Source organism: Macaca thibetana, chromosome 4 (assembly GCF_024542745.1).
Source record: "Macaca thibetana thibetana isolate TM-01 chromosome 4, ASM2454274v1, whole genome shotgun sequence".
NCBI lineage: Eukaryota > Metazoa > Chordata > Mammalia > Primates > Cercopithecidae > Macaca > Macaca thibetana.
The window spans coordinates 77,149,164-77,170,783 of record NC_065581.1 but is presented as its reverse complement, the minus strand read 5'-3'; the positions used below and the strand labels follow the sequence as shown (position 1 = coordinate 77,170,783).

Sequence of the window (21,620 nt, the reverse complement as noted above, 5' to 3'; positions counted from 1 at the left end):
ATTGATCCTTCTGCCTCAGCCTCCCAAGTAGCTGGGGCTACGGGCATGCACCACCATGCCTTACTATTTTTTTTTACTTTTTGTAGAGACAGTGTCTTGCTATGTTGCCCAGGCTGGTCTTGAACTCCTAGCCACAAGGGATCCTCTTGCCTCAGCCTCCCAAAGTGCTGAGATTACAGGTGTGAGCCACCACACCTGGCAAAAAAGTACTTTAATATGATAGTGAAATTATACTAGATTGTTATGAGTCAATAAAACTACGCTTTTTTTAAAAGTACTTAATTTAAAATTTGTTTTTGTATCTCAAGAATGTTTTTTTATTTTGCAGCATGAGCAAATATGCATTGGATTACTAGAATGCAGTATTTGTTAAAGCAAAGAAGTCTCATGTTTCTTTTAAAGATATTATATTAGATTTTTGTTTGTTTGTTTTTGGGCAAGAATAGAAACTCTTAGAGTCCTAGTTATGTATTAAGAAAGTGAGGAAAGGCCGGGCGCGGTGGCTCAAGCCTGTAATCCCAGCACTTTAGGAGGCTGAGACGGGTGGATCACGAGGTCAGGAGATCGAGACCATCCTGGCTAGCACGGTGAAACCCCGTCTCTACTAAAAAATACAAAAAACTAGCCGGGCGAGGTGGCAGGCGCCTGTAGTCCCAGCTACTCAGGAGGCTGAGGCAGGAGAATGGCGTGAACCTGGGAGGCAGAGCTTTCAGTGAGCTGAGATCTGGCCACTGCACTCCAGCCTGGGCAACAGAGCGAGACTCCATCTCAAAAAAAAAAAAAAGGAAAGTGAGGAAAAGTAAATGTTTTGTGAAGTGTGGAATGTTTAGGAAATTAAGCATAGAACAATTTGTATAGGCATAAACTCAGTTTGTTATTATATTTGCAGAAAAACCGCTAGTAACAAGATGTTATATTTTGTTTTCCATTCACTTACATGAGTAAAATTAACATTAATTTAAGCGAAAGAAACAACAGATTACTTTATTCTATTAAGTATTTATTGAGCTCTTCTTATATACTGTGGTTCATACTAGAAATTACATATAAAACATAACATGTTTTATGTTACCTATAGTATATGTAGTAATAATATCCAGTGACTTCCCTTGAGAAAAACAGTTTCCTGCCATGGGGAGTGGACACTATATAAATACCAGTATTCATCAAGACTGGAGACCAAATTGCTTTAATGTACTTAACCATGTTATGTACATATCTTCATTTCCCTATTAGAAGACTTATGGACTGATGAAAAGTCACCGGTTTGGTTGTCATGTTGGTTTTATTTATTCATTCAATAATGGATTGAGCATCTACTATTTGTTGGTATTGTGAGGGGCACTGGGGACGAGCTGAAAAGCCCTGCCTTTGTGGGGCTGGCATTCTAGTGAGGGTGATGAGGCAGACAGCAGCCATGTAAACAAATGACTAAGGAGGAAATAAAACCTGGATGTGAGTGAGAGAAAATGAGAGCGGCTCCTCTCTAGATGTATTGGCTATGAAAAATTTTCTTCTGATAACTGTTGCCAAAGAATCTCTTCAGTTGGAGAGCTGACTTCTTGCTTGCTGTAGGGAAGGGAACAGGGAGAAGTGTTTGACTGACTGACTTCTGGGAGTAGGCATAGAAGAACCCTTAGATGGGGCAACATATTACTATTTTTAGGATAAAGGTTAAAAATACCACTCTCGCTTACAGAGGTAAACTTTCAAGTCTTTAAAAAATGAGCTATCATGAGAACTGTAATCTAGGAGGATAAAGAACCTGAGATTTGCAACAGATTTCATTTGGAATCTTGCTCGTGCTCTCTTCTCCTCTCTAATATGGGATGCAATAGAGTGAATATTTTATGGAGAGACTCATTTTTGTATTCATTGTTATGTAGCCAAGAAGTATCACTTTTGGTGTAGCTTATTTAAAGATACCTAGTGCAGTTTGCAAACTAAGGAGACTTATTATTTGTTATTATTTTATGTGAATTATGGCAAATGTGGAGGTCCAGATGGAGGAAAAATAAGTGATTATATCTTTCCTTTTAGTTACAGGTTACTATGCCAAAATGGTGATAGTTACTTTATTTTAAAGAACTAATATAATAGTGAATATTAACTGTAGTGTTGCTGGGAGTAGTTAGCTATTTCAAGCTTATTTTCCACCAATTCATATCATTTTTAACGATATTTTTCAAGTAAATCCAGTAAATAATTCTCAGTTTGTAAATACTTCGTTTCTTATATGCTTTCTGTTTCTTCTTTCCCCACACTTCAAAATTATAATTTTGTTTTTCAAATGCAAAAGCCAAAACAAACAAAAATCTCATGACGTATACCGGGTGCAGGTATAAAATACAAAGGGATCCTTCAACTCTAAAACACCTAAGCCCGTGTGTAAATGAATCTGACAGGGCCCTAACACACAAAAGCTTATAAATAGATTTTAGTTATGTACTGCCTTATTTGTTATTTATACATAGGATGCTTATCATAGAAAATACTTGACATAAAAAATTAAGTTTTGGTTTTTGTTGTAGTAGGATTCTTGTAAAACATTTTAAAACATACAGAGGTCACCTCTCACTGGATCCTTAATCTCAGCATGTAATGTAATCTTTCTGCACCATCTGGTGACTTAATTAGAGCCCAGGAAAAGAAAAGACTTATTCATGTAAGCAGGATTATATTTATGACCTGGGAAATATTTGTTTGTTCATTCCCATTTATTATTTTAAATATTTTAATACCTAATACAAACTGATGTGATTGGATATTTATGTTGTTGCACATGTTGGTGCGGTGAGGGGGTGGGGCGCGCAGGCAGGAGGAGGTGAGGGGAGAGGGTGGGCAGACAGGCAGACACTTGCAGAGACCAATTGCTACATGAACTTACTTGCATGTTTTTCTGAGGTATAATGTAGGCTGAGCATGAACAACTAAACTCATTTTACAAAGTCAACATCTCAGTTCCTCTACCAAATTGAAAAGCATAGCAGTCTGAATGTACTTCCAGCTCTGTATTCAGCAGTTTGACACTATGTGACATCTACCTCTGGAACAGACAGAAAATGTTCTCTAACTTATTAGCACTGTATAGACAGAGCTTTGGACTCTTTATTTTCTATTTTGTCCCCATGGAGAGATGCTTAGGTTTTTCAAAACTACTTAGGCATAAATGATTCCATGCCTTGTACATTTTGTACAATATACAAATATTTATTTTGAACTTACTTACAATGAGTATAAATCCGTACAATAGTGTCATTTTGGTGTTTATAACACGCTTTCCCTTTTTACAGATAGCTGCTGCTCTGTGGTGGTACTTTGTTTCTAAAGGAGTTGAGTATTTGGACACAGTGTTTTTTATTCTGAGAAAGAAAAACAACCAGGTTTCTTTCCTTCATGTGTATCATCACTGTACGATGTTTACCTTGTGGTGGATTGGAATTAAGTGGGTTGCAGGAGGACAAGGTGAGCATTTTCAGGAATATACTGCTTGCGTTTAATTGCATCTATGTGTTCAGTGGAAAGCAATGAGAACCTAGGACTTTGACTTGATCTACCATTTAACTTGCTTTCGTGGTTAATCATTTCCATGTTTATTTCTTTTTGTTTTTTCTTTTCTTTTTTTCTTTCTTTTTTTTTTTTTTTTGAGATGGAGTCTCGCTCTGTCTCCAGGCTGGAGTGCAGTGGCGTGATCTCAGCTCACTGCAGCCTCTGCCTCCTGGGTTCCAGCGATTCTCCTGCCTCAGCCTCCTGAGTAACTGGGGCTACAGGCACACACCACCATGCCTAGCTAATTTTTTGTATTTTTAGTAGAGACGGGGTTTCACCATGTTGGTCAGGATGGTCTCGATCTCTTGACCTTGTGATCCGCCTGCCTCAGCCTCCCATAGTGCTGGGATTACAGGCATGAGCCACTGCACCCAGCCATCATTTCATTTTTAAAAAATTTGAGGCAAGTGTAACTTTAGCTTTTTATCTGTGACTACTTTAATACCTAAAGATTTGCCCCAGAGATAAGCATAAACCAAGACTAAAGGTAGAAAACAATATTTTGATGGGGAACGGTACTAGTAGTTCTGATCCAAAGAATACCAAGACACAACCCCTCAAATCTGAAGATTTCCATCTTGGCCCATAGCTCACTCCTGCTGTAATACAGATTGAACATCCCTAATCCAAACATCTGAAATCCAAATGCTCCAAAATTCAAAACTTTTTGAGCACCAGCATGATACTACAAGTGGAAAATTACACACCTGGCCTCATGTGATGGGTCACAGTCAAAACACAAGTGCACAACACACTTTATTCAGTATACCTGAGGGAAAAAAAAGACCCTCTTAGCCTTTTTCTGTGTACAGCATAATATTGATGCCAAACAACCGCAGACAGTGTCCACATGGGTGGCTAAGATAGTGACATCTTTGCTTGCTGATGTTCAGAGTACACAAACTTTGTTTCACCCATAAAATTACTTTAAAATTTTATAAAATTACCTTCAGGATACATGTATAAGGTGTATGTGAAGTTTTGGATTTAGACCTGAGTCCTATCCCCAGGACACCTCATTATGTCTATGCAAATATTCCAAAGTTTAAAAAAATCTGAAATCAGAAACACATCTGGTCCTGAGCATTTTGGATATGGGATACTCAGCCTGTATAGGTCTTGTTGGTTCTTATTCAAAGGAAATTTTATATAGCCTTGTTAATGTTAAAGAGGATCTAAATTCATAGTTTGGCCAAGATCTGCCTCCTATCTTTTCAGGTGCCTGTAGATTAAGGATGATTCACTATGTTGAGATTGATGCAGATGATTCCTCTGAGGAGGATCCAGGGTACAAGTCATTATAGTATAGTTCACCTTCCTGCTTTCATTGTCATATTATGATAATTGGCAGCTTATAAATTAATACATATATTATTGGGGCCAACCTTAAAACAATACAGTTAAAGGCAACCTCTGTAATTTTAAAAGAAAATTAGTAAATCTGAACTGAACACTTAGATCACTTTATGACAAAATTAATTTATTATTACATCTATACCTTGATTTAATTAATATTCTGAAGAGAAAGAATGTCATTGATTTAGACTGACTAGAATATCTCTGTAGATTTATATGTATTAAATGAATTATTCAATATGTGTAGTGCTGTTATATTTTAAACTATTTGGAAACCTAAGAAATAAGTGCTGTTTTGTTATAGATATGTATATTGGCACATCTAAAGGCAAGAATAGTAGAATTAAAGTAACATAGGCAACAGTTCTACATTTGGGCCTATTTAAGCTCACTGGAGTACCCCATTTGAAAACCTACCACTTTGAAAGTCCTTTGCATTTGAACATACATTTTTATTTATATGGTAAAACCTCAAATCTAAACTTTAAAAATATCTAGCTTAATCTGAAGGGAAAACTTTTTTATTAGTACTACTTTATATTTTTCATTCCTAATCTGTACTCAATATTAAATATTAAAAAATACTGTGTATTCATTTATTGTATATCTCGGTGGCTTACTGCTTAATAAAATTTTCTGTATCTGGTAATTACCTGTTGTTTTTCTAAAGCATTTTTTGGAGCCCAGATGAATTCCTTTATCCATGTGATTATGTACTCATACTATGGGTTAGCTGCATTTGGCCCATGGATTCAGAAATATCTTTGGTGGAAACGATACCTGACTATGTTGCAACTGGTGAGTTAGATGCTTCCAAAGTTTCTTCTGGGAAAATACTGAAATTGTTTAAATTTGATTAATTTTAAAGTGCAAAGTCATTTTAGACAATTTTCTATTATGAAATTAACTTTATCCTCTAGTTATATTGCAATTAGGCCCACTTGACTCCAGCCGACTTATTTATAGACTTGTTGGTCACAGCAAGTCTTTGTTTTTCTAATATCCTTAAAAGACTAGACATAGCACTTCTCTAAGGAAAACATTGTGTAAACATATTTGTGGAAAGGATGATTAAAGATCTAAGCATGCTACAAAGTACGTAGATTTATGTCTGAATAGAAAAATAATATGTAGTTTTCCCCTCAGGTGATTTTCTTAACTTAAAATTTTATTATCTCTCTTCTTGTTGTCCTTGCTTAAAATTTTGTTTTTTATTTCATTTTTCAGTCTTTAACATAGCTCATATATTTAGACTATACAGCTGAAAAGAAAGCACATAGCCAAGGAAGGGGTGGGGCAAAGGAAGGGAATAGGGACAAGTGAACTCCTTGTAGTTCTCTAAAACACTGTCCTTAAGAGAGCAGAGACAGATATTTTCAAATGGTAGTCTTTAGTCCAGACAGTTTTCAGCACATCCCCCAGTAAGACTGCTTGTGGCAATCTGAGTGTGTGCATTAGTGTATCTTTCAGATGCTAGGCATTGGCCTGTAATCAAACTGGAAATTCAAAGCCAACCTGGTAACTATTTTTCAAGCTTTAGAATTTATTATAATTTGCTTTAATCATAGCATGTGCACAATTTTATCAGTGGAATCACATTTGGAAATATTATTCATCTCTGCTTTAAGTTGCTAAACAGCTGGCTAACCAAACAGGAAGCACAACTTTTGGGAAATGCTGGGTGTGAAGGATTCATTTGTAACCAAAGTGGTACAGGAAGCTTCCTCCAGTTTTTGTGTAAAAGCTGTTAACACAGTTTGTGTAATTCATTTCTCTCAGTAAGTAGTAAATGGACCCAAGAAAATGAAGAGGTGATCAAAATCGTGTGAATTAGTCCTATCTGTTTTGTTGGAGCCTACACCTGCCTCTCCTTGAGTGACGCCATACCCAATCACACCCTTATACACACCCTTTTGGGTGATGCAGCTTCTAAAAACCATTGTGAAACCAAAAGTTCTTCAAATTTAAATATTTGCCAAGGAAAATTATAAAAGTTGTTTAATATGGTATAAATTTTTAGCTTACATGGCATACATTATTTTAATAATATTTAAAATAAGTAATACTGATTGTTTTAATCAACAATTAATATTTTAAGGACAATGCTGTCCTGAAAAGAGAAACCACAATTGTCCGTTTCAAACAGGATGTTGAATTTGTATTTCCAAGCCAGAAGTTCTCACAACAGTCAGTCATATAAGTTAATTGTATAAAAAATTAACACTTGTTAACATTATGTCTTGACCCATTCATTTATTGATACATCAGAATATTTCATTTTAATCATCTCACTTTTGGCTTTTTTCCTTTAAAAAATTTTTAAAGTTGAAAGTGATTCTTTTTGTATTTATTCTGAAATGTCTACTACATTTTATCCAAATATTGCTTTTATCTTTTTTTTTTTTTTTTTTTTTTTGGTGGGGGTATGGGGACAGAGTTTTGCTCTTATTGCCCAAGCTGGAGTACAATGGTGCAATCTGGGCTCACTGCAGCTTCCACCTCCCGGGTTCAAGCAATTCTCCTGCTTCAGCCTCCCGAGTAACTGGGATTACAGGCATAGACCACCACGCCCGGCTAATTTTTTATATTTTAGTAGAAACAGGGTTTTACCATGTTGGCCAGGCTGGTCTTGAACTCCTGACCTCAGTTGATCCACCTGCCTCGGCCTCCCAAAGTGCCAGGATTATAGGCATAAGTCATCACAGCCGGCCATCAAAATATTAGTTTTTGAAGGATAGTGTTCATTCAAATAAAAATTTACCTGCCTACTCTCTGTAAGAAATAAATGAGCTACTTTGATATTTGATGGAAACCAATCTAAAATGTGGGAGGAAAACAAAATTGAAGAGCCTACAATGCTATTATTTTACTCTCCTAGGCCATTGATTCCCTTTCATCAGATAACATTATTCAACACATGTTCCTTGATCCTGATGCTGTGCTAAGGACTCAAGAATCACTGATGGGCAAGACAAAGCCCTGCCTTCTGGAGTCATATTCTGGTGGAAAGATAGGCAATAAAGAAATAACAAATACAAAAGACAATTTCAAATAGTTATAATTCTCCTTAAAAAAAATGCAAAAAGCTCTTTGGTTAATGGGATTGGGAGGGCCAATTGAAATTGAAGTCTTGTCAGAAAGCCCTTACTGAGGAGATGGCATTTGAGGTGTGAATGAGAAAGAGCTAGCCATGGGAGCCAGAAAACAATAAATTTTGCACAGTGTGGCAAAATTTGGGCCTGTGATAGCTATGTAGAAGATGCTGATGTTGTTAAAAGTTGTTTACAATTCAGATTAAATGTCTTGTGCTGTCATTTCTGTTTTTCAGGTTCAATTCCATGTGACCATTGGGCACACAGCACTGTCTCTTTACACTGACTGCCCCTTCCCCAAATGGATGCACTGGGCTCTAATTGCCTACGCAATCAGCTTCATATTTCTCTTTCTTAACTTCTACATTCGGACATACAAAGAGCCTAAGAAACCAAAAACTGGAAAAACAGCCATGAATGGTATTTCAGCAAATGGTGTGAGCAAATCAGAAAAACAACTCGTGATAGAAAATGGAAAAAAGCAGAAAAATGGAAAAGCAAAAGGAGATTAAATTGAACTGGGCCTTAACTGTTGTTGACAGTGAGGAAAAACTCCCATGTCATATAAAATTTCAGGGAAAACAGAAGCAAAGGAGAGCTTGGGGGTGGGGAGAAAAGACAAATGTGTTCTATGTCCTAGTAACTCTTAGACCGAGTAAAGTGTTAATACCATACCCAGATGTTTTATTTATGAAGTTTTTATTTTAAACATTTTTTTAAAAATTAGCCTTGATATTCTGCAGACCAAAGCAATCATTATGTGACTTTGGAGATTCTCCCCCTGTTCACATCATCCAGTTGTCTACAGGATGAGATTTTTCATGTGTATCTTACAGTCATTCATTCTTCGGTCTGAATTTTAGACGATCACAGAAACAGTCTTTATGAATTATTTTGACAAATTAGTAATTATCTTATCTACTGACTGAAATCAGTGGTGTTACATTTTCTTGTCCAAAGCTGGAAATGTGTATACATTTAACTTGCACATTTGAATTCATTTGCTGACCAGAATGGTCAAATCTCTCCACCTCTAGTCAGACTATACTTTTGGTTGTAATTAAATTTTTAAAATCTGATCTCTGTAGAATCTTAGAGGCTTGATGATGATGGTGTTGGTGAAAATAAGAAAGAATTGCAGTAAAGTCTTGTCTGGTGACTCAGAGATCACCATGACTTGCACAAATCACTGTGGGGAAACAATTTTTTGTGATGAAAAGGCAGCATTTGAATACTCCTGTTACTAGCTGAAATATATAAAAATTCAAATTATTGTCTGTTTGAAAAATGAAACAACTCATGTGTTTATTAGTAACATCATAAGATAGTTACATTTATGTGCTGTTAGAATATGTTGATTTTTATCAGGCTTTCCTTGTTTTGATTTATGGCTGTTACTGATTTTTCATATGTGGAAATATACCTACCTCTTCTGTTGGAAAGAACATTTAAAATTAAATAAATTTTAATTAAAAAATCAAGGAGTCTTCTAATGTAAATTTTAATATTAACTTTCAAATCCACTAGTGTTGTTTTTTGCTTTTATGACAAATAGCATACACCAAACATTTCTGTGAAACTATTCTTCTCTTTCAATGTGTTTAATTTTGGAGTAACGTTTTCCTTGTGACTAAGTTGCAAGATCTTATTTATTAACTAGGTATGAAGTATAAACCCATTTTGGTGCAATATTCTTGACTCCTTGGTGCTAAAGATTGTTAAATTCAATGCTTAATATTACAAGGTGTTGTTAAAACACAAAATGAATAAAAGTGAGAGTAGTCAGAACTATGACATTCAATTTGCTATTTACAGATGAAGTATTTCATGTAATATAAGTGAACAACTGGAAATAAAATAGGAAAGAATTTGTACCATGTCTTACTACATAGGTTAATTTTTTAAGGGATGTTGCAAAGGGATTACTAGAGAAAGACAAAATGTGACCAAAAAAAGCATGAATATCTCTAAGTATCAACAACATGTCAAAGCTGCATGTGAAGGATGTATGCTGTTTGTACAAATTATTTCAGAATATTTTGTAAGCTATAACATATTTATTGTGCATTAAAATTAAACACTTTTTCCCCAAAGGCATGCAGTCATGAGAATTACAGAAAATTTGCAACATATAAAGTAGTTTGATCTAAGAGGATTCAACACCTTTGTTTTGTTGCTCAGTGTGTAATGACTAGAGATTTGTAAATCTTTGTGAACATTCTGTGCTGGTTCCCAAGAACTATTCATTCCCTGCTACCTGATTTCAGCACAATAAATATACTTCTGCTGTGGAAAAAATGATTTTTTTTGTTAATCAGTTTATTATAATGTAAACTGTCTGCTAGATGTTTATTTGATTTAGTTCATTCTAAATTGTTTTCTGCTGCAATTTCCTATATAGAAAAACAATGAAACTAGAACTTGGGTATCTACAATTTCTGGTAAAAAGCTTATTTTCTGTAGTAGCATATTTTTACTTTAAAAACTAGTTGCTTTTGGAAGAGCTTTTCATTCAGACATAAAACATACCATTTTCTTCTAAATTATTCTTAACATAAATGGGGAAGTTCTTGTATTCCATTTAATTCAGTTCTTACTGTAAGTTTCTTTATAGAAGATGGTTTTAAGATGTCATAAATACAGCCTTTTCCAATAGCTTTCATAATTTATCTATTATCACAGATATGTTGCATGCCTGATACCTAAAAGCTGATGAATAAAGTTTGTGTCTCCTACTCGGTAAAACTTTATCACTAACTAAAGTAACATTTTCTTACATAGAAGACAGGGAATTTGTTGAATACTTACAATAACTAGAAATACCTGAGACGTGAGTTTTCCTCTATAATAGATGACTGTAGCTCTTTCTCTTTCCTTTGTTACTTTTTCCTTTTTTTTTTTTTTTTTTTTTTTTTTGGTAGAAATGCGATTTCACTATGTTACCCAGGCTGGTCTTGAACTCGCCTTAAGCAATCCTCCTGCCTTGGCCTCCCAAGTCTGTTACTCTTGATTGTTATGCTGGTGGAAACTAACTGATGACTAGTTTTAGTTTTAATATTATTAATTCATTCTCTTTCTCTCTTGTTATGCATCCTTTTAAGGTATTCAAAAGTATTTTAACATGGATCATTATGTTTGTACTTTAGAACATGGAATCTAGCAGTGTTTTTAGTTTATTAGGAATATTTTAATTTACAGGCTTGTTTCATATATGCAACTCAGCTACCCTGTAAATAAGAAAGAACATAGAGGTATAAGTGATTTTTGTTGTATTATCTATTTGACAATACAAGTCAGATGCTATATATTGACTATTGGAGCAGAACTTTTGAATCTCTGTCACCTTCAGAATGAGACACCACACTGGAGAGTTCACACTCTCCCAGTTCCTTCCTTGTTATAGCCATAATCTCAGCCAGCTGTACTCATAACACTGTGCTTACTAAGAAAAAAACAGCTACAGCTATCCACGATGTGTGCTGGCTGGCCTGCTCAGCATGGACCTGGATGGCAGATTTCAGCATCTTTCTGGATGGTAAATAGGGCAGCAGAGGTGAGAGACTGTGATACTGAGCTGTGTACACAGGCACGCAGTATCTCAGCAGTAATCATAAAACCTGCTGAAGGAGATTGGTCACCTGCCACTCAGCGTGCAAGTAATTTTGGCAAGTGACCTTAGAAAGCAAGTCCTTGTGAGTGGTGTAATTTAGAATCCATGCTTAGTCTTTTGTATTTTAGGCAGATAACTTGTGAATGACAAGAATATTTGTGAAAAGGAAGAGAAGTAGAAATGGATTCTTTTTTTGTAGTATTTTTGTACCAACCTAATATTTTTGTTTCAAAATACTACAAATCATACAAGTGTTAGAAGTTAGTTTGCCTATAAGTTACAGAGGGGAAGGCACAGCTGTGAATTGAAAGGCACAGATCCTTTTGAATTTGTTTTCATAGCAGGCTGTGAATCCTGGAGAAGATTAAGAAACCTGAATTTAAAATAATTGATATATAGAACCACTGCCACATGAAGACTGTAAGATTTTAGAATGTATCACTGGAGGAGCCTTGTGACTTAGCAGAAGAGGATCCAGAGCTGTCTTTAGTGATTAATGGGGATGCTATGAGTCACCTCTTGGTGTTCTTTCAGACTTAGAAATGTAGGTTTTGCTGTTTCCTTTGAGAAATTAAACTTTCTTCTTTTTCTTTTAATTAGGCTGTTGTTTTTTTCCTTTTCTTTTTTTTCTTGTCTTTTTCAATTTACCACATAAAACATGTTTACACATCAATATACATGAGCAAATTTTTCTTCATACATTTCTTCCCTGGAGACCCATCTGGTCTTAAATAGAAACTGAACTTAGATTTTGATTTTTTTTTCCATTCTCATACATGAGGTTATCCCAGGGAATGTGTTCATAAAGTAGTATCTCCTTTCAGAGGGAGCAAGTGCACACTGAAACACATCACTTAATATCTAATTATAATGCAACTATCAGAAGGTCATGTTGCTTTTGAACATCTATACACAATATGTCCAAATTAAAAGCCATCCTAAATACAAAAAATCTTGAAAGGTTTAGATAATATGGCTATTTCTAAAAACATAGGATCTTGAAATTATTATTTCTCAATTTAAATACAAGATTGTTATAAAGAATAACTATTTCATCAGTCTATATACATATTCCATGTACTTTGTCAGTCTTTAGGTATTCCTGAATCCCTTTTCTGTAATTTTAGAGAAGCCAGTCAGATTGTTCCTTTTCTCAGTTAAATTTTATTTTCTTTGAATTTGCCATGGAGGAAAAGGAAAGCATCCAGTTGAAATCCCTTCTTTGTCATTCATGATGCATTATATTTCAACTGAGTTTCTCCTCCCTGTGAGGAAGCTGTTCTAAGAACCAGTCTTGCAAGAATAATGATTAGCTAGCTATTTGGTAATTGGAGGGTGGATAGATTGAATCTTGTACGATAGATAGCATTATGTTAGCAACAGTCTCACCTCACCTGAGAGTGTGGCTTGTGTTCTAATTAATAAATCTGGGGATCAAATACATTTACAATGTTTATAAGCTTATTATATAGTTAGGATTTATCAGTTGTACGTAATACAGTTAGGTTTCCAATATACTGTGATTTCAGATCTCAGTAAAAATGTTATAAAACATGATCACAAAATAAAAGCTGCTCTTCAAAGCTGTATTTATTCAACATTTGTTTTTGTTATGCTTGAATTATTACTGCCAGCCCTTGTAAAGTGGTACCTAATCTTTCCTCCAGAAATAAAAGTAATTTGGGAACTCATGAGGAAAAACAGCAGCCAGATGAATTTGGGTAACACATTTCTACTTTATCATTAAGGTTGAGATTTGGAGTTTACATTCTCAAGTCTACTCTAAATATTAACTACTTCAGAAATAAGCATCATCTTTAGGTTGTACTAGATGTTTATGAGCACTATGAATCCATTCCTTTCCCTTTGATATGTTCTCATTCTCCCCTCCTTCAGTATTACAGAGTTTGGGGAACTAAAAATTATATTTCTCAGATTCCCATGTGATCCCCTCGTAAATTTAGGTTTTGTCAATGTGAGGCACTCGTGAAATTTTACAAAGGCTGAAGGAGGTGGGTGTCACCTTTCTGTAGTAGCACAATTATGTAAGTGGGCACCTACAGACAAAAGTGTTGGAAACAGTTGGATAACATGTTCCACTATCTTGGCATCAATTTTATGAATACAGACATTGCTAATGGTGATGGCACTTACGACAGATGTGGTTGAATGAATTTGAAGCTAAAGACTAAGGATAGCCTCCTGACTTTTATTCCTCCAAGTTACCAATAATTTTGTAAGCATCTACTCTTTTAAATTAAAGATTTTCTGCTTGAATACCTTAAGTGGTATCTATTACATGTGATGAACCTTACCTAATGCAGTATTCAGTACCAAAATTTGATCAAGAAATCGACTTTTAAATATAATATGAGATTGGTTATCTGACTTAGTTGTTTATAGGCAGTGGTAACTTCATGACCACTGGGAAATGGGATACTGTTTTCCATGAAGCAAATAGCTAAATGATCACATATGGCCACATAGGATAGAATAGCTATTGAAGACAAGCCTTTGACAGACTGGCTGCTGCATTGCACTATTGTGGTGCAAATGAGAAATAGAGAAAACTTGAGTGGAAGGGTTGCTTCCTATTGCACTGAAGAGCTTACAGAAAGAGTATATGCTCTTATTTTAAATTCTTGGCTCAGGGCAAGGAAAAAGTTGCAGAGAACTTCTATGACCACCCCTCAAGAGACCCTTTTATATATCATAGCTGCAGACTTAAAATGCCTTAAAACAAGACTCAAAGTTTGCTCCTTTGGGTTGCAGAATTACAATTTGAGTTCACAGTCTCAGTAGTTTCCTATGTGAAATTTGTGGCATTGATCATGAAAGGATGGGACCTAAAGAAACAGAATGGGGATATTTGGGTAGATGTGGATGAACCTGAGAACCTGAATCTTTAAATTGCTTTGAATATGCCTGTTCATAAAAGCAGTCTCTCCTCCCTTTCAGATGGCATTAGTCCTTTGTTGCTTGAGATTCTATAATGACCTCAACCAAGGTAGTTACCTTCCGAAGGGATGCTGATCCTCTTTATGCCTGCCTTCTCCCCTTTCAGTGCCATCAGATCTGCAAAGAGAATTAGATTGCAACATGCCCCAGGAGAACAAATACAAAATCTATCCTGGGAGGAGGCAGTTGGAATGATAGGATTTGGCTAATTTTCATTTGCAGGAAGGTGTAGGAATAGGTTCTCAGGATGTTAAGGCAGGGAGAAACATTTCTTTAGAATAAACTGAAATTATTGATATGGTTCTTATGTATTATCAAAAATTCTTATTTTGAGGACATAACTCAACAGTGAGGAGCAGCTTTACTGGTTTTTCAGTTGTTCAACTGAAATAGGGACTCAGTGGCAGCCTGTATTAAACTCAGATATATGTTAGAAATTCTTTGGAATAATATGGAGGAAAGACTCCAGAGACTTAATGGAGTCAGGAATGTTGAAGAAGATCTACCTTGTGTGACTCAGTTGACTAGCCCCTCTCTAGTTTGAGATATCTATTGGAAAGTTCCACCAGCATCCTTGGAAAATTCTGTAGTGGTTACTTTCTATAGATTGGGATGATGACAGAGGGAGGAAGCTGTCCCTAAAATGAGTTCCTTAATTTCAATTTCAGCGGGAATTACAGTATCAGCTTGGCAGAGGCCAAATGGCAGTATTTAAATACCAGAGACAAAATAGACGTGATTACAGTCATGGGCAAAAGAGCCAGAGTTGTTATTAGAATGGCTTGGCCTATGGGTGTCTATGGCGGTGGCCAATTTATTGTGATGTCCTGAGGACTGAAATAGGTAGACTTAAGGTCCTTCTTGATTAGTATAACTGACTAATCTGGTAAACACTGGCCTGACTTGAGTCATTACAATGAGAGAAACAGCCCCTCACCAATTCCCATTCTTGGTCCAGTACACAGACCTAGAGCTTTTTAAATGGAGGGAACATTGGATTCCCTTGAAATATTCTGTGGTGATGTCAGAGGATATACCATCAATCCTTTTTCTAGCTTTCACCAAAAGGGAAAGAAAATAAGCACACTTTGGGAGGATTACTGGGACACTGACTCAGAGCAGATGCTGCTCATTGGGCACCCCAATTGCTACTGTGCTCACCAGTCAAAATGGGGACTTAATAGAAGCTGGGTGATAAATATAATTTTGATCTGAGTTCACCTCACAGTGACTCAGTGGATCCTCAAACGTACCCTTCCCAGTTCCTGCATGTGTAGTTGGATTAGACATACTCAACCTCTGGTTGAACTCCCACATTGGCTCCCTATCTCATGGAATGAAGGCCATTATGGTATGAAGGACCAAGTTGAAGCTCCTAAAATGTCCCCTTCTTATTGAAACAGTAGACCAAAAGTATTGCCACATTTCTGGGTGAATGTCAGAGGTCTGTGTCATCATCCAAGGTCTGAAAAATTCAGGGGTGATGATTTTTTGTCATACCCCCATTTAACACTCCTCTTTGACCCACACAGAAATTGGGGAGTCTTGGAGAGAGTGTATTATTATTAACCATGTAACTCCACATTCAATGGCTGTTACAGATGTAGTTAACTAACTGTAGCAAATAAAATGTTGAGAGCTGACGTGCTGCTATGAATCTGTTAAAAGTGTTTTTCTCCCTTCTAACAAAGAGATGACAGAAGTCATTTCACCTTGTAGGGTAAGGCATCTGACCTCAGCTATCCAGTTTTCTGTAGTAATCTGGTACACAGGAACCTTGCCTGTCTCATCATGCCATAGGACATCACTTTGTTTCACTACATGGTTAGCATCATGCTGATTGGCTATGTGAGTAGGAAGTGGAAACCTTCATAGATTCCTTATTAAGGAATGTGTGTGCCAGAAGGTGGGAGGAAAAAATAAATTATGCAAATTAAAAGACCATGACATCACTAAAGTTTATGGCAGTCCATTAGTTTATAGCAAGTTGAGATAATTCCTGCTCCATATACAAAGGTGTATATATGCTGTTTCAAAAGTCCAGTGAGATGGTAACAATCATTGTGTCTCTTTAATAGTGGGTGAAAGAAAATCGCTATTAAAATTGCCCACTATTAAAAAGACCCAATGATTGTTACCATCTCACTGAACTTTTGAAACAATGTACATACCTTTAAATGTGCTACTTTGACCCATTTATCAAGTTATCCGTAAGATTGCTAGTTCTGAATGGGGTCCAGAGTAAGAGAATGATTTGTAACTATGAACTGTTGGGCATGCTACTCTGCTATTTGAGATTTAAGATCCAACAGATTAAATGATGCTTGGAGTGTTTGACAGAAAGCAATCCTGTAGGAGGCCCCTGTCAAACCTTGATTTAGAATTACAGTGCAATCCTTTGAGGTCTTAGAGCAAAGCCATGACCTAGTCTCCAAATAAATGTTAAGAAACAGATCTTGGATTGCTTTTGGGCCATGGCAGAGACTTGTGTATCTGACCACAGAATATAAAATGGTCATGTAAACAGCTGCCCATCATGGTCTGGGTGTTGTGTCATAAACTAGGGCATGCACAGCAGCACTCCTTCATCAAGTAGAAAGTCATAAAGGCACAGGTAAGAGGCATGAGCAATGCCTCAGGTGACCATCACACCTGCTCTTGCTGCATTGTCATTTCTCCCTCAGCCCACACATTTGACCACATGAAAGTTCCCATGAAATGTTAGCTGGCTGTGTTTGCACACCTCCGATTCATTTTGCTCTGTTTTGTGCCCTGAAATGCTGAACAATATGGACTACATCATCTTGGCTCCCTTGCCACCTGTCTTCCAGTTGGATTCAATCAATAGCAAGTGCCAATGGGAGATCAAAAGTTTCCAGAGTGTGAAGAACACTTCCATGCCCTCTTCCTACTTTAGTGTTGCATCTCTGACCCTACATACCTTCCTCCACAACCGCAGCCCCTGCTGGGAAGCTTATTCTCCATCGGTCTGATTCTCACTGAGCTCTGTTTCTTTCCTTGCCCCTCCAGAGAATAATAACAGCATCACATTCTTGCTAGTTTTCTTGTACCTCCCCATCCCTTGTTTGTTTCTTTATGCCTGCCTATATCTCTACATGCAATCCCTTCGTTAAAGGCTCTGTATTTAAACCATCTGGGACAAAGTCTAATTTATGATGGGACTCTTATTAAGAAACTGTAAAAGAAAGTAATCAAGCCTGGTTTATAAATTATTACACATAATATGCAAACACCAGCTGGAAATGAACTGAGGTAGCATTACAGCTTCACTTAGGAGTTGCCCTGAAATGTGTGTGGCAAGAAAATCCTCCTTATGAAAGAACTTTGGGCAGTACATCTGATTGCTCCCTTTTCCTAGAAGGAAAACTTCCCAGGGTTGTGAATTTATATCAGGTTTTTTTGGGTAACGGATAATGATTTGGCTAGATGCTCAAGGATTTGGAAGGAATAAAATTGAGGATTGGTGATAAACAGTTCTGAGTGGGACTTTTTTTCGTGTATTCCATTTAAATGCTCACCAAAGGCACCTACTGTGGAAGAGGCTGTTAATAAGCAGAGGGACAGGATAATCTGTTCTGTGGATATTAGTCAGCCTCCTTCCTTAATTTCCCTAACCACCCCGTGTTTGCTCACTGGGTTTATAAACAAAATGTACAAAGTACAGGGTAGTGTGCTTAATGGTGGCTTTGGGACTTAAAAACCCTATTTGAAAAGGTCCTTATAGATGTGAAAGTCAAGGATCTTCAGATGAGAAGATAACTCTGAGTTCTCTGGGTGGGCCATAAAAGCCATTCAAGTGTTTTCATAAGAGGGAAATGTCCCAGTACTTTGGGAGGCCAAGGCGGGCAGATCACCTGAGGTTGGGAGTTCGACACCAGCCTGACCAACCTGGAGAAACCCCATCTCTACTAAAAATACAAAATTAGTTGGGCATGGTGGCACATACCTGGAATCCCAGCTAGTCCAGAGGCTGAGGCAGGAGAATTGCTTGAACCCAGGAGGCGGAGGTTGCTGTGAGCTGAGATTGCGCCATCACACTCCAGCCTGGGCAACATGAGCGAAACTCCATCTCAAAAAAAAAAAAAAAAAAAAAAAAAAAAAAAAAAAAGAGGGAAATGCTATACCTGCAAAGAGGAGATGGTGATGTGAAGACACAGGCAGGGAGGGGTGATGCTGTCAGGAATGCTAGCAGCCAGCAGAAGCTGGAAGAGGCAAGGAGTGGATTCTCCTCTAGACCCTTCAAAGGGAGCAGAGCCCAGCCAACACCTTCATTTTGGACTTCTGGTCTTCAGAACTGTAACAGAATAAATTTCTATTGTTTTAAGCCACTAATTTTCTGGTAATTTGTTATAGCAGCCACAGGAAAATAACACAAGTATTATTTGTATTATTTACCAGGGAGAGGTTTACATGGGCTCAAATGGTATGGACTTCTCAGCAAGGTTGGTCTGGCTAACATCGCTGCTGAGTGCCCACCTGCCCACAGCAGAGTCCAGTGCTGACCTGGTTGTATGGACTTGGAATAGCCAGCCACTCCGCTCCCATTAGGGAAAGGGATCAATTCATTCTTACTAGAATGATACTTACTCTGGAATGAATTTGCCAACAATACGATCCATTTGTAAATGTACTGAATGTGTTATCCAACACTATGGTATGCCACAGAACATTGCTTCATATCCCAAAAAATCATTTTATAATAAAATAAATAAGGCAATGGTCTCACATATATGGAATTTAGTTATTGTTCCATGTATTAGTCTGGGTAGGATAATTACTGTAACAACCCCAAATTAAAGTGTGTAATATAATTAATATGATGGAACACATAGATAATTTTTTAAAATTCTATTTCCATTTTCACAGTGCAATAGCAGTCAGCAGGGCAGAGTGAATCCACAATCATTCAGAGATCCCAGGCCTCCCTCCCTCAATTGGTTTTCTGCACTCAGCTGAGGAGATGAGCTTCTCAGGGCTCATCTCTACAGAAGGGCTTCTCAGGGGATTTCACGGAGGGAGTAGGCCACCAATGACCCAGGTTTGGAGGTGATTATCATTAAATTTAACCCATACTCTATTGACAGGAACTCATTCAAATTATTCCACTTAAGAGCAAAGGATGCTGAGAAATGTAATCTAAGTTTGTCACCAGGAAGATGGGAAATGTATTTGTGAGCTTCTAACTATTATCTGCAACATACCATTATAGTCTATCTCCCTGAAGCATGTGGCCTTTAAATCAGTGAAACGTCTTATTAAAGAATGTTATGACCCTAGCTTAAGACAACAGTTTGAGAGCCTATGATGCTTTGCTGCAAGGTATAGTATATGCTCTGAAACCAGTCACCAATGTGTTATGCGCTCTCTCCCCAGGCCAGGATGCTTGGATTTGGGAACCAAGAGATAGGTTTGAAAGCAGATTCTTATACTATTAATACTATACCCACATGCAGTAATCTTTTGTTTTTATCATCGCGAATTTTTGCTTTGCTGGTTTAGAGATTTTCAGTACCCAGAGAAGGAAAGTTTCTACTGGGAGATACAATAATGGTTTCACTTAAAGTCAAAATGGCCACCTAGAATTTAGGGATTCTTTTGCCATTCAACAAAGAAGAGAACTGTATCTACTGTGGTGATTGCTGGGGTAAAAAAGAGAGGTCTATGTCTGGAACTAGATCCTATTTGGTACTTCCAAGTATTTACATATTTACATGGCCAGTGATAAAATTTCATGGATGCCTTTAGTAATCCCAAAGAGTCAGGATTACCGAGGCCTCAAATCTTTCAGCAATGAAGGTTGGGGTTTCTCTACCATGTGAAGAATCCTCTCCAGTTTAGATAATAACTGAGGCAAAAGACAATTGGAATAAATAGTGGAAAATTAGGTTAACCATACTATTTATGATTTTGCGAACAGTTACAAGAACAAGATCTGAGATAGTTTTGCATATTTTCCCCGGCTTTGTGTTTATACTTGTATATATTAATCCAAATTCTCTTCTCTCTCTATTCCTTCCTATTTGATATAAGGCATATTATTGATGGTAAAATTTATAGTTTAGCCCTAAGTTTAAAAGATATCAACGTAGAATTATAACTGAACTGGAAGAGAAATGAACAATATCACTAGATGGATACAATGAACAGACTTTGGATCTTCTGTTTTAGGAGAGAGTGATCATGTTTTTGTTTATAAAAAGTCATATTGTACTATGCAAGATTGGAGCATGTTGGTTTTGCTCTGGTTTTTCTTTGGAAGATAAATATAGGCAACGATTGTGGATGTTGAGTCACTGCACAGCACACTGTGTCCAATATTGTTCAATGCACTTGACATGCGTTCCCATTCCTTTCTTATACCCTCCCACATATCACTTATTGCAAAGGCTAAAGTGCTAAAAATCTGTATTTCTAACCTTCCTTGAAGCTACAGCCTTGGATCTGGTTTATATCCTACCAATAAAATGTACTTGAGTGAGTGAGTTTTTTGGAGAGAGAAGGTAATTCAAATAGCTCAGACAGACTTAACTCTGATAATAGCTGAATCCCATGTTTCATCATTTATCATCAGCTTCATTAGCATGGGGAAGATATGATGTTATCAGTGATGGTAGCACTGGCAGAAGCAGTTTTCTGACCTCCAAACTTTTAAAAAATGTTAAATAAATGTTTCTCAATGTTTGGATGAGTGCCAAATAATTGGCCTAATTTGGGCATCCACAGATCTTAACATAGGCCTGATTCCTACACCTCTCCTCTCTTATTTTGGGGGTTTCTTAAGAGCTGATGACAGATTTTAAATACAGATAGTTTATTTGAGCGTTGCCTCTAGAAATCTAGAGTGAATGTGTAAAGGGAGTAAGATAGGGAAAGAGGGAATGCCAATCAAGGGTATATTCTAGGCTGGTTACTACCGTGAGCCACTGAAATACATCTGCTGGGAGCCCTCTGGGGAACCATAAAGAGACCACCTAGAATCTTATATCTGGAGGATGAGAGAGACTGGGTATCTATCTACAGATTTCTGTCTCTCG

At 36.9% G+C, this 21,620-nt stretch overlaps 2 protein-coding genes and 1 long non-coding RNA gene across 11 annotated transcripts in view; 2 read left to right on the top strand and 1 right to left on the bottom strand.

The window, feature by feature from the left end:
- ELOVL4 (ELOVL fatty acid elongase 4) overlaps positions 1-13,884 on the top strand; it is a 36,950-nt gene extending 23,066 nt beyond the window's left edge. The window contains exons 4-6 of the mRNA XM_050789640.1: positions 3,294-3,465; positions 5,576-5,703; positions 8,234-13,884. Of these exons, the coding sequence (XP_050645597.1) occupies positions 3,294-3,465; positions 5,576-5,703; positions 8,234-8,509 (576 nt within the window). The 3' untranslated portion in view covers positions 8,510-13,884. The remainder of the gene's footprint in view (positions 1-3,293; positions 3,466-5,575; positions 5,704-8,233) is intronic.
- HMGN3 (high mobility group nucleosomal binding domain 3) overlaps positions 1-21,620 on the top strand; it is a 1,231,743-nt gene that overhangs the window by 481,281 nt on the left and 728,842 nt on the right. The window lies entirely within an intron of this gene.
- LOC126953911 (uncharacterized) overlaps positions 1-21,620 on the bottom strand; it is a 73,505-nt gene that overhangs the window by 5,690 nt on the left and 46,195 nt on the right. The gene's annotated exons all lie outside the window — the stretch shown is intronic.